Source organism: Buteo buteo, chromosome 3 (assembly GCF_964188355.1).
Source record: "Buteo buteo chromosome 3, bButBut1.hap1.1, whole genome shotgun sequence".
In the NCBI taxonomy this organism is placed as follows: domain Eukaryota; kingdom Metazoa; phylum Chordata; class Aves; order Accipitriformes; family Accipitridae; genus Buteo; species Buteo buteo.
In genome coordinates this window covers 56,562,545-56,576,004 of record NC_134173.1, presented here as the reverse complement: position 1 = coordinate 56,576,004, position 13,460 = coordinate 56,562,545, and the positions used below count along the sequence as shown (strand labels likewise).

Sequence of the window (13,460 nt, the reverse complement as noted above, 5' to 3'; positions counted from 1 at the left end):
AGCTAACATGTGGATGAAGTAAGAAGCTGCAGGCAGCTCTCTTACAAGCCAGTCAGGAAGCAGATGACAAACTAACTGCAGCCTATCAGGTATTAGTGAAAGCTAATACCATCAACGGTGCAGAAAGCAGAACATGGCAAAGGTAGAAAAGTCAAGCCTATTGCATTTTTAAGATATTTTACTTACTGTGTCAGCTGTGGTTTTTGCTCTTCTTTGACCCTAAAAAGATAAGTTTGCACAACTGAGTGCAACATGTTGCAAAACAACTACCCTGAAGTTCTATAATCTGTTATCAAATGGGCAGGAGAAAGTTCTTACTTTGAGTTAAAAGGTTTTCCTTTAATATTTATTGTATATTTATATTAAGTTGTATTCTGTGCATACTTCCACTTAGGATTAAAAATGGGGAATGCCAAGTATCTAAAACTTTTAGTTACAAAATGAAATCAGTAATGTTCTATAACTGGCTTCCAATTCTTTGGACAGAATATCATGTTAGAACATTTCCAGCAATACATTCAGCTATAAATTCAAAGGAAGGTGCTTTGATTATGTTAACTATAATCTATTTTTTTAAATTTTTATTTACAACCAAACTGCCTATCATAATTCAAGGTGAATTTACAACATGTAATATGCCATTTAAAATGCAATACCCTAAACTAATAGAGTAAAGGAATATCTGCACTATATTTATTAAACTACAATGATGTCAGGACCTGCAGATAATGTAACTCTAAAAAATAAGGAAGGAAAGCTAAGGAATTTTACTCTTGAGTAAAATTTACTAGAACTTGCTAAAAGAAATAACTAGATAGTACATACAGTAGGTCTGTATAGTACTGATTAATATTTGTCCATTGTCTTTAGGAAAATATTCTATCATCTGAAATACATGCTTTAACTTGAGTGAGAAAGCCAATGTTCTATGCAACTCCTCTCCATCAAACCCAAGAATGGAGACATTGATTCACAGGAATATTTACAACATCTAATTGCAGATATTGGTCTTAAATATCAAGTTAGGATCTAGCTTCCCTATATGTTCAAATAAACCAGAAAGGTTCCTGAACAGATATTCTGAATGTCTCTATGGAGAATCCTCTCTTACCTAACTAAACAGGGAGTGTAGGCTCCCAATTTAAGTGGATGCTTAATGTGGGACAGAAAATTAAGGCCACCAAAACAGCTCCACATCTCTGCCACCGTATGATAGATATCACAGTGAATACCTCTATAAACAGGGTTCAGTGACCACAAGAACCTAAATACATGGACATTAAGATACACTAAAAACTTTCCAAAACTGACTACAGAAAGAGAAAACTGAACATGCAGCACACAGTAGAAAGTCTTCTAGCATGGTTTTGCCTCTTCAGCACTTTAGAAATTTATATACAAAGAAATGTTCCAGTAAAAAAAAAAAAAAACAAACAAACAAACAAAAAACACCAAAAAAATCCCCAAGCAGATATACTCCAAAGGTAAGAAATATGAAAATAAAAATTTCTCATGCAGTTGCAATTCCACTCTACCATGCATCTTAATCATAATATTATCTTTAACCAAGAGATTCCATACTAGTTTTTTGACACAGGAAATTCAAAGGGGGAGAAGGGGGGAGGGCATCAGGGGGGAAGGGGGGAATCAAAGCATTTCCATACATTTTTTCACTAGGCCGCTTAGGACATTTAAATTCAGATCCCCCAACATTAAGAGCCTAAAAGCTCTATATGGTCAACTGTGAGAAGGAAACACTCTCAGACAATCATTCAAAGCTCCTAAGTCACATGCCTAGAGCTAGACAAGTGTAAATATCACCTCCCTGGCAATTGAAAACTGAATATGCAGCTAATCCTTATATTCCTCTCTGTACATGACTTCCAAACATATTTACTGGACACTTTTAAGTTATTACTTCATTGTGAATTTTTCTGTTGAACTAAACAAAGGAAATCTGAGTGCTTCACATAATCTGATTACAATCAACAGCATTCCTTTGGATAGTGACGATGGTCAATTTTTTTCACATGTGGAACTGAGATCAAAATAGAGTAAGATTAAAATTGCAATACTGCACATTAATTCTGAGTGTGCCATTTGAAATCTTTGGTATCTTTTTTTCAAGAGGATCTAGCATCTTTACATAATAGTGTATGTTTGGTGACTTCAATTGCAGCTGCAAAACCTTGGTATTTTTTAAAATCTTACAATCAGATTTTTAGTTTAGCACCATTAAATAAAAAACATTGCCCATTAGCAGACACTTTGAAAACCTGCATTCAAAATTACTTTCTTAGTTTTTTATAGGAATACTGTGTTCTAAGTCAGGATATAATTTGACCCTACAATCCAAAATATATCTCCTATGAAATAATCTTTTTTCCTCCTATAATTTTGTGTCTCATCCACTATACACTTTCTAACACTGCAGTTATGTGAGGACAACAGCTTCCATTATTATATAACTGTGACGCATTCCTTGAGCACTCTCCATATATCTTTCAGTCCCTGGTTAGCAACAATCTTCCTTGACTTTATAACAACCATGCTACAAGTTGAAAAGAAATTATGAAAAAATCTATTGACAGATGTTTTTAACACAGCTGTGGTTTAAATAGCCTTTTCTAGACAGAAAAGGTCTGAAGAGACTCCAGATTCTTAAACCGTGTCTACATACAAACATACACTTGTATTTGCTTTGGTTACAAGAACTTCTTTGTGTTTTACTGGATTGTGTACTCCCATATACATGCATTGCCTTCTCCCCTCCTTTCAAAAATCAGCAACCAGTAATTGCTTAAAACAAGTGGACTGACAGGTCAAAAAAACCCAAAACCTCCATTTACTCAACAGACCAACTGAAAAATCCCAAGCAGTATGACTGCCTGTCTTCAATTTACCTTCCCACATCTTTTCAACCTTATGCTCTCAAAACTCTGTCAAGGACAATGCCACTTCTAGTTATTCACTAGAAAAAATTTCCGATCAATACCTATTTAGTAAAAACACCAACGGGCTGCAGATAATGTGTCTGATCAACAGTGACTGGGACAACGTATTCTAACAATGCAGAATATTAAATACTTTACCACATGTTCTCAATTTTGATTATTTCTGTCATTATAGGAATTTACTCAACACTTTGCACAAGCATCAAATAATTCTAAAATATTAGAAGAGTCTGAAGCTTTTATCAGAATTTTTGCACAGATTGTAACTCCATGTACTGCTGCACCTGAAAACAAGCCAGGATTTTTCTACTTGTCAACTGTGCTGGTTTTGGCTGGGATAGAGTTAATTTTCTTCATAGTAGCTAGTATGGGGGGCTGTGTTTTGGCTTTGTGCTGAAAACAGTGTTGATAACACAGGGATGTTTCTGTTACTGCTGAGCAGTGCTTGCACAGAGCCAAGGCCTTTTCTGCTCCTCACCCCACCCCACCAACAAGGAGGCTGGGGGGGCACAAGGAGTTGGGAGGGGACACAGCTGGGACAGCTGACCCCAACTGACCACAGGGATATTCCAGACCATAGGACGTCACGCTCAGCATATAAAGCTGGGGGAAGAAGAAGGAATGGGGGATGTTCAGAGTGATGGCATTTGTCTTCCCAAGTAACTGTTACGCATGATGGAGCCCTGCTTTCCTGGAGATGGCTGAACACCTGCCTGCCCATGGGAAGTGGTGAATGAATTCCTTGTTTTGCTTTGCTTGTGTGCGTGGCTTTTGCTTTACCTGTTAAACTGTCTTTATCTCAGCCCACGAGTACTCTTCTGATTCTCTCCTCCATCCCACCTGGGGGAGTGAGCGAGTGGCTATGTGGTGCTTGGCTGCCAGCTGGGGTTAAACCACAACATCAACAATAAAGAATTTTTGCAGCTTGCACTTTGTCATCAGGAACCTCTGCCCTTTGAAACATTCATAGCACCATTCCTCTTGTGTTCCTCTGCAAGCCTACACAGTGCAAGTGCAAGACCCCTTTGATCTCTTCCAAGAGCTAGCATCATTAGTTTAGATCTCAATTCTCAGTGAACACTTTTTGATGTTAGATCCTCTCCATGTACTAAAAATTTGCTCAAAGATTATGGCTAGTCCCACTGGCACAGAGAATGAATAGGAGAACGGAACAGAAAGAAGAGGGAAAAGAACAAGAAAAACGGAAGCAGGAGAAAAGGGAGTGAAAACATTAACACAAAAAATATTCCTAGCCTTTTAAACTCCTAATTTTTTTCTATTCTTCAATCTACTGCCATCAGTAAAAGCTCCTCTCTAAAATCTACTATGTCAAAACCATAAGGCATTCTTCCCAAAAGGTGCATTGGTCATAGGTAAACCAACAAGCACTCCATTATCAGACCTCTTCTCTACTTTTACATACTTGGATGCATGCCACAAAAACATGTGGGCAGAATTCGGGGGCCTAAATCCATGAAAATGATCCTTAAAACACACTCTACACCTCCTAGATATCTGAAATGAAACAGGTATCTAGTTCTTCTTCAGCGAAGTTTAGGGAAATCCAGATTTCAGAATCAGCCATCCTTGGCAGGGATAAACATTTTAGTATTTATCTCAAACTCAACAGTGCTCTCAAGATTCACAACCTTGCCATCCACGGACCTACAAGCACAAGAAGATCCAATCTACAGGAATAGTCTGGGTGTACCTAATGTCTCCTAGAAACACTGAGTTGAGCATAAAGTGTATAACACTCTATGTCACTTTCATTTAAAAATGTTACAGGCCAGTAGTTACAGTCCTTTGCTCAGTAGCTTTCTACACTCTTCTTAACTCCTAACCACCTCAGTGAGGTGATTAGAAGAGGATAGACTAGGATAGAAGTTTTTTCTAGCCCTTTTGTTGAAGCTGAGAGAATTGGAAATACAAATCAATCTTTTGTTTGGGATTCTGATTTCCCTCATCCACAAACAAAAACATCTAAATATTTATCTGTTATTAAAATTAGTGTTGTAATTGATGTTGCTGGTATCAATTTAATGAAGTTGTTGATTCTTCTACAGTAGCTATTTTTATTAACTATATGACCCATGAAGTCCAGAGAGTGGGACACTTGTATGAAATTTTAAGTTTAGAGAACATAAAGCCTAATGGCCCAAAACCCAAAGCCGAACATTATGTACAGTAGTCTCAATGAGCAATGCATGTTACGCTAAACTTGATTAAGATGAGATTAAATACTCATGTGAAGAACTATCTGGTCTTCCTAAAGCAAATCATACAGGAACAATGAGGGATAGTCTCAGATCTATAAAAAGAATCTTCACATTTTGCTTTTTCTACAGATACAATACTGACATTGACCTCCAGCTGTGTTCACAGTAAAGAAGTAGAAAATAGTTGAAAGAAGATTGCAGCAATTAATTTTGTTTCAAATACAGATTTCTAGTTACATACATTAAAAAAAAAAATCTATAGAGCTGGTATCTTTCAAATAAAAACAACAGCATGACTGCTAACTACTTGACACCCACATATATTATAAAGTGAATTAATCTGGCAAATCAGGATTTGCCTTTGTTATTCTTTGCACTCCAGACCCCACTAGCCTAGATGACAGTACAGAGCCAGCAGCTCTCTCAAGAGTCAAGATGCCAACACGCAATCTTTAAAGGAAATGTTCTCTCTCTCTCTTCAATAACTGTCTCCAATTATTAGCAGATTTGAAATATTCCAAAATCATTTGATAATAAACAGATGTCTTCTTAATGCAAACCTAGTGAAAAGCAAAGAGTGAAGACAAAACTATAAATTCAGTTTATAGATTTTAAGTTAGATAGATACTGCTATTTCTTGCACAGAAGTCTAAAAATGGAGATACTACTAATTCACAGGACTACTGTGACTACATCACACTGTAGAGTATTCTGAAAAGTAAAAAGGATTATGCAGAAGCCATGTCCTGTAAGTAGTAAAAAGACAGTATCTCTGTGTTTGTGGTGCTTGTGACAGTTGCTATAGAAGTGAAAAATCTTATGAAAAGTCTATTACTAACAAATGCCTATCAAGGAGATATTTTTAAAGCCACCCTTTACAAGCTGATGCTTCTGTCACCTGACCAAAGAAGTTCTAACCCATCTGAAAGGCAGAGACGCCTATATCCTTAAGGGCACACCATTCAAAATGAAAGACATTTCATCAAAAATTCATAAGCAGATCAAAAAAATCCCAACTTAAATCACCTTAGTACACTAAATTGTGTTGGTATCCAACATACACTAGATGAACAAATTTGTTCAGACTATCATCTGCTCACACATCTGAAGTCAAGATATATGACACATACACGATATATAACTTTGCCTGCACCCACTCTTGACAACACAGGGGAGGTAACACAGTCACACAAAGCAGTGGAGGTAACACAGTCACACAGTCAAATATGTGTAATATTAGCTATTTCCTTGAAAGAGGGTACCTCTACAGATTAAGTTAAACTATGTAAGTATATTTAACTCCAAGAAAAGAGAGTGAAAGAGGTTAAATATAAACATCATGTCAATTGGATAACTGTAAAATACTTACACATTAACTGAATTGATTCTCTGCATTGATTATCCTATTGATGCTATAAGAACATTCACCTTAGAAGATTCAGCCTTATTATTTTTGATCAAAATCAAAGTCTTTATTTTACATGGCTGCTCCAAGTTTTTCATTAATTTAGAGAGTATAGGTAGTTGAATTAAGAAGGATCATATTTTGGACAATAAAGGAATGTCTTTTAAAAGGAAGATTTTCCTGAAGAAGTGTGTAGGTGATTTTCCTGACTAGTTTTGACCTGTTTGGAACAAAAGTATCAGCAGTTTCCACAAAAACACCTCCAAGATCAGTAGCTGAGAGGTAATTGAACATTTCATATTAGTGAACAAGCAGGTGGAGAAGTCAGGTAGTTGGGCTAGAAACAGTAACACATAATAAATTTAAAACCTGCCTAAATCCAAGCTGAAGAGGTTAAACATCCCTGAAGTCCAAACTGCAGTGATGTTAAAGATACAAGAGAAACAAGAAAGCACTACACACATTTTATGGATAAGCGCAGACCTATACATGCTCCTGTATAATTATAATCTAGGCTGAATGAACTCCCTGCATGAAACTCAGATGAACATCACCCATAAACACAATAAATTCTGTAAGCTTAATACTAATTATTGTCTAAATGTCAGAGTAGAAATGGGATAGTTTTATCAAAGGTTCCAGACAAACAAGTCTCAAAGTGAAATTTTGATAATAATATTTATAGAAAATACATACTAAAATGTGGTTCACTGCAAGTGAAAACATAGCACTCAACAACCCTGTACTTTCAACTCTAAAACTGAAGAGACTAACAGTATGTTTTGATTATTTTAGAACCAGCACAGTAAGTCAGACTCTGCTTATCTTAGGATATAAACTCTTTGGGGCAAAAATGTTTCCTATTATTTGTTTCTGGAGTAAGAAATAGAGACACTGTGTTCTACAAATGAAAGCTCCCACACTTCTCACACATCTCGAAGCTTGGTCAGACTTTTTCCTTTCTGTTATGGTGTTGATAGTAAAACCATAAAACAAGTGTCAAAATCACAAATCATCACATAAGAAAATGACTGTAGTACAACTGTAATAATAACTAAGTACTACACTGAATGGTAGCCGTTATGTTATGTGCAGTTTCAGTAATTAATTCATGGATCAATGCTCTCTTTTGAAGGTTATCCAAAATTGCAAGCAGGAGGCCTCGACCAGGGAGGTGATATAAAAAGGTCAATATTAAAAATCTAGTGTTTGTCCAAATATACCACATTGTTTAAAATGGGCTACTGCAGCTTTTTCCTATATTTAGCAAACAAAAGAGTATTTTGGTTATCACAGAGTAAGTGGGAATTTGTAACTGTCAGCAATATAATTGGTTGCCATGTGCAATATGCCAGCTGCTTCCCACTTGGGTATCCTGTGTCTGCTGAGGGAACGAGGCATGTACAGAAACTAGGAAAAACAAAAATTATAAAGCAATACTTAATAGAAACTCTTGGATCAAGCAAAGTTGTCAAAGAGGAGCAATAAAAATAGCTAGAAGACAGTAGCATTATTAAACCTGTATAAACAATATTAACATAAGAAAATATATACAGTGAAGAAGTGTCTTCCAATCTTAACATACCAGAAGTTTTTTTCAGATTGTCACATTACTAACTTCCTTGAATTAGGAGTTTCACCAGTCTGACCTTCTCTGGGTAAATTGTCCATTACCTGTTAGTTGTTCATCTCTGACACCGTACATAATAGTTGCAAGATCAGACCAGCTAACTTGCAACATGTAAAATCAAAAATTAGCCTGTATTAGAAATGCAGTAAGAGCAAAACATCCAAACAATGCATACAAAGGCTGTCAAGGGCAGCAGTTAAAAAGAGCAAGCAAGTTTTAAGGAGTCCTTGAGCCTTAGTAAATATTTCTTTAATAGAAGTTTACCCACTCAGTTTCTGTTGGCTCATTTAAAGAGCAGCTAGTATTACATAATTCTTCACTAGAATGAATTTCCAATTTCAAGGACTTGAGATACAGGTAAATACCTCCTTGAATATAATCAGTTTGTTCTGTCAGTGGATTCCTTTCTAGACAAAAAAAGGCTACATTCCTACAAATACCAATTTTCTTCTCTTTAAGGAGCTACATTGTGAGACAACAGTTTAATCATTTGTCATCTGTCCTGCACTGTATTTGGTCACACTAATGTCTCTCACACACAATCTGAAAAGCCCTGACTTCTCTATAATCTTAGTGCTCATACTATATACGGGATGAAAAGCCTCACATGGGCCTGATACTTCTTCAAGGCCTCTACATAAGCAGTAACTGCCTTCACTCAGGGTGTTCTACAGTGTTTTAACAAAATTTTAGCTGGTTAAACTTTAAAAACATGTATATTTAAGTTCACTGGCAAAAAAACAGCTTTAGGTTTCATTTTTTTCCTCTCCAGTTTAATTAATGTTACTCTCATAAATCCTGCAGGTATGTGTATATTTCAGGCAGGTGATTCACAGAGAAAAAAATATTCAACCTAAAATAGCAGGAGTCAAATCAGAAAAAAATACTGGACTTTCCTCTCATTTTCAGAGAAGGGACACAGGCAAAATTGTCCAAATGTCATGTAAGATTTGTTACTAAATGCAATTCTGTGTAATTATGGGAACCCCATAGCAAGTCTTAGGTGAGATTTGGGTTGAAAAGTGTTTGAGTTATGTATACTACTACAACCCAATCTCCTAATAAAGATTAATTTTTGACAGCTAGAATTCATTTGAATGTAACTATTTTTAAATAAAATTGAAGAAAATTCTAATTACCTTTTACCTTATTGTTGTTGTTAGTTTGAATTTAGCCAGATTTGGGGTTTGTTTGTTTATTTTCCTACTTTTCTAAGAACAGTTTAACAAACAGTCAACTGGAAAGAAAATTTTCCTCCAATACAATCCTTAAGACAAATACTCTACCCTTATACCTCGTTTTACTTTTAAAAAAAATCAGGTTTCACCGCAGGAGTGCTAGAATAGTACTTAGGTCTTAGGTCTACCACTTTAATCTTTTATATTTTCTGTAATAGAAAAAAAAAAAGTTTTATAGTCTTGCCTACAGAATATGTGAAGCATACCACAATAGCTGTGTTACAGTAAGCCATACTTTACTTCTGGAAATGAAGATGACTATAACAAGATGGCTGTGAATCATACTGTCTTGCTCATGATGAAAATGCAAACATTTACCAGTATCATTGATAGTAATAACACATGCACAAATATATCTCAGTGTAACATACAGGTTTACAAGACTACTCAAGCTTGAGTAATTCTGTAACTTCCATGCACTATTTTACCAGAGTGAACTTCAGGAACAGATAATCAAACACCAGTTTAGTGGTTGTCCTACACTTGTTTTTCTTAAAAAAAAAGACACCAAAAAAAAGTTGTGGGGCTTTTTTTTTTCCAGAGAAAGGTCTTTCTCTTAATACTTGATTCCATTTAAATGAGAATTTTAATCATAAGGATTTTTAAGGGATATTTATTACAGTGTCTGGATTGCAACTTTCCTTATTTAATGTAATTTCTATTAAACTTTATATTGGAAAGATGAGACTTTATTTTTACTTACGCTTCAAACTGGTTTGCAACTAACTGAAATTCTAAGGGAAATCATAAAACAAAGCAGAAAGCCTAATTTTAAAACTGATACAAAAGCTAGGATACTGAAATCAAACACATTTAAACACTTATCAGAGCATTAGTTGAATTCTACATAACATATTTTAAATATTCTGCAAAAAAGATGGCCTCACAAGTAATAAATGTATAGATGTAACAATGTAAGTAGAGTTTCGTTTTAGAACAAACTACTCCCAAAAAGTAGGTTTTGCTAGGGGTTTTGGTGGGTTTTGGTTTTGGGGGTTTTTTTTTGCTTCTTCAACAGTAGATGGCATTCCAAGCATCTCCTGCCGAAAGTGCTTACCTAGATGCTTGTACTGTCACCAGCTGCTACAGTGAAATATGCAACCCTGGGCTCAGCTGCTAGCAGGTGAATGAAATAAAAATTCACTTTCACTCTGTAATTAATTTGAAATGCACTAGTAATTACTTTGGTCTTGATATGTTATTTTGCCTGTTAAATAAGGATTTTATAACATTATTAGCTATAGTATATTCACCAGGTGAAAGTCATATACACTGAAGAGCTTAACAACTACACAACAGATAGTAAGTTAGTATTTCTCAGACTGTGACATTTAGCTGCGTGAAATGGATTCAGATTCCTTCCAGAGTGCAGACAATCCTAGAGAAGGACTGCTTGCAGAGGCAATAACAGGAACAGAAATGAGAAATATCATGAATTTGTTCTTGTTCTCAGCCTCCTCAAAATCAGCCTTACAGAGAGCCCTTTTGTAGGGCAGACTTATGTCCTGCATCCACTCATATATGAAGCTCTGAATTACTATCATATAATAAACTGTAGTATTGGCAGTATACATACTTCATCAGTAAGGCCGGCTTACTAAATGGCATGAAAAATACAAGTTCCCTACCAAAAAAGAAACACAATACAGCTTCTGCTATGAAAACAAGATTAGAATCTAAGATTTAAACAGGAAATGAAAAACCAGGAGAAGACAAATAAACGAGAAATACAACAGTAATGCAGAGTCTACTGTTCCATATGCATTTTGTGACAATACTTTCAAATAGATTTTTTTAATCTAGGAAGTGTTATTCTTACTGACACAGACTTTACTATGCCATCTTCTTGTTAAAGAACAGAAAATGTAATTACATATATCATAGATGTGGCCATGTCTAATAGCTAATTTATCAAGAAATCATTCATTTTTGCTGATTTGCTGTTGCTGTTCACATAAATCTTGAGGTGGAAAAATTTTTAAATACTTTGAGGGAATAATTCCAATATTCTTAAGACCTTCTGTTAATAAGAATAAAACAAAAAATACTGGTTTTTTTCTAAGAATATAATTAATGGAATAAAAATATAAATGGGAATACTTGTAGCTCACTTTGACTTCTCTATTCACCTATTCTACAGAATTTATTAGTTTATATCTGGGAAATCACTGGAAATTACTGTGATATAATCTCATCTATCTGTGATATAATTTCTCTATCCACATGAGATATCTGAGGTACATACAATGCCCAGTTTACATGCTACTAAAAGAAAGCACAAGTGATTTTCTTTAAAAACACATGTCTTGTGATTCATTTGATGCATGGAAGAGCTAGAATCGTAAATAGACTATTATTATAAACTGTCTGCATAACTAGTTACAGTAACAGTTTACATTAGTGGAAATGTTCTTTTCCATTAGTTTTATAAGCCTGAGTCAATGTTCCACTAAGAAATAAAAGATATCAGTCTATTATTTTACAGAATGGTTTGCTATTTCTGTCTACCTGTCTTCTTTGATCAGTACTCTGTTGGGGTTTGTTTGCTATTTGCATCTTTATTTCAAAGTGAATTAAAGTTAGATAATACTTGGAACTCACCAAATTTTTCTAGACTATTTCTGATTCTTTTTCTGAGTCCCCTTGTCTTGTACTCATTGTTGTATGAATAAGGCTCTCCTACTCTGAGGAGTTTATTTAAATTGATAATTTTTGTGGAAGTTGTTATTTCTTACGTTGTACAGATGTATTTCCAACTAGCAAGCAAAGTGATTCTAATGCTTTATCATAGATGCCAATGAAACTCAAGTGTTGTAATTGTTCAGTTATTTTTATCTAGTGACCAGGCATTAGGCTCAGATTAACATAATCCAATACTATGAACATAGCCAGATTTGAAACTACTGACATTCTACTCTCTCTACCATTAGTTTCAACCTTTAAGGTTTTTAAAATGATGTTCAAAGAATACTATCTGTCTTAAAAGAGGAATTGCTTTGGTAAAAGCATTCTAAACAGAAACCAACTCATCTGGTCTAATTCATGAAGGAAATACCACTTTAAAAAAAGAAAGAAAAGCTTTTGCAGAACACATTGGTGAGATTAATCTTTAACAATTTTGATTTTTTTGGCCCAGAACTAAAATTCTTTCAAATAGCTTCCATATCACAAATTGCACACTAAGCGGAAGCTTAAACGCATTTAAGTGATCTGCTATAAAAATTAATGAAAATCATTTCTTTCAAACTAAGATGTAAGGGCCTCTGATCAGAATTCCTTAGCCTCTCCAAAATATCTTGTTTTGGCTGAGAATATCAATAGTTTTAAAAGCTAAAACTATATTATTTTGATTAATTTTCATTAACTCCTGCCACATATGAACTTCTGCAATCACCAGTGGCTGAATCTAACTGAGACATTTCCTGGTTGAGTGAGTTGTGCTTTGACTCAGCCTACTAAAATCTTGTCACACCAAAACTTGAGCAGTGTGATGTTTTGAGTCCATTAGATTTGATGTCCCAGAGTGCAATGCAGATTGATGAATCAGGCTGTACTAAATTTTAAGGTTGTTGTGACATCATATATTTGTTTTCTCTTTGGGTGTTAATTTCCTTCAGTGTCTTTTTACAGTTTATTCAGCAAATTGGTTTTAATAACAATTGAAAAAATTCTTAAATATAATATCTCTCTGCATCGTAGAATGAAGAATGAAATAAGAATCTGATCTGTGTAACTATCCCCATTGCCCAATGAAAGCAAAACATCTACTCTCTAAATAGGCTCCAGGAAAGAACTCTGGAATCCAAAAATGAGAGACCATAACCAAACAAAAACTGTACTACCATTTAGTAAATTCTGTGTTTATTTACACTCCTTCAATTGGTTTTCATAGGACAACTACTCACACACAAGTATAACTATTCCTCTAAGCAAACTATCTAACCTCTAATATCTTACATAAATTAAAGTCTAAATCTATAAAAGTTGTTCAAACACTTAATTTCATTCTTCTTC

At 34.8% G+C, this 13,460-nt stretch overlaps 1 protein-coding gene across 26 annotated transcripts in view; it reads right to left on the bottom strand.

Annotated features, from left to right (window-relative positions):
- The window catches only part of RIMS2 (regulating synaptic membrane exocytosis 2), a 489,382-nt gene that overhangs the window by 424,199 nt on the left and 51,723 nt on the right, over positions 1 to 13,460 (bottom strand). For 9 of the 26 annotated variants that reach the window (XM_075023763.1, XM_075023771.1, XM_075023767.1 and 6 more), the window contains exon 2: positions 187 to 219. The exons of the other annotated variants lie outside the window; for them this stretch is intronic. In XM_075023763.1, coding sequence (XP_074879864.1) covers positions 187 to 219 — 33 coding nt within the window. The remainder of the gene's footprint in view (positions 1 to 186; positions 220 to 13,460) is intronic. 26 annotated transcript variants of the gene reach the window in all.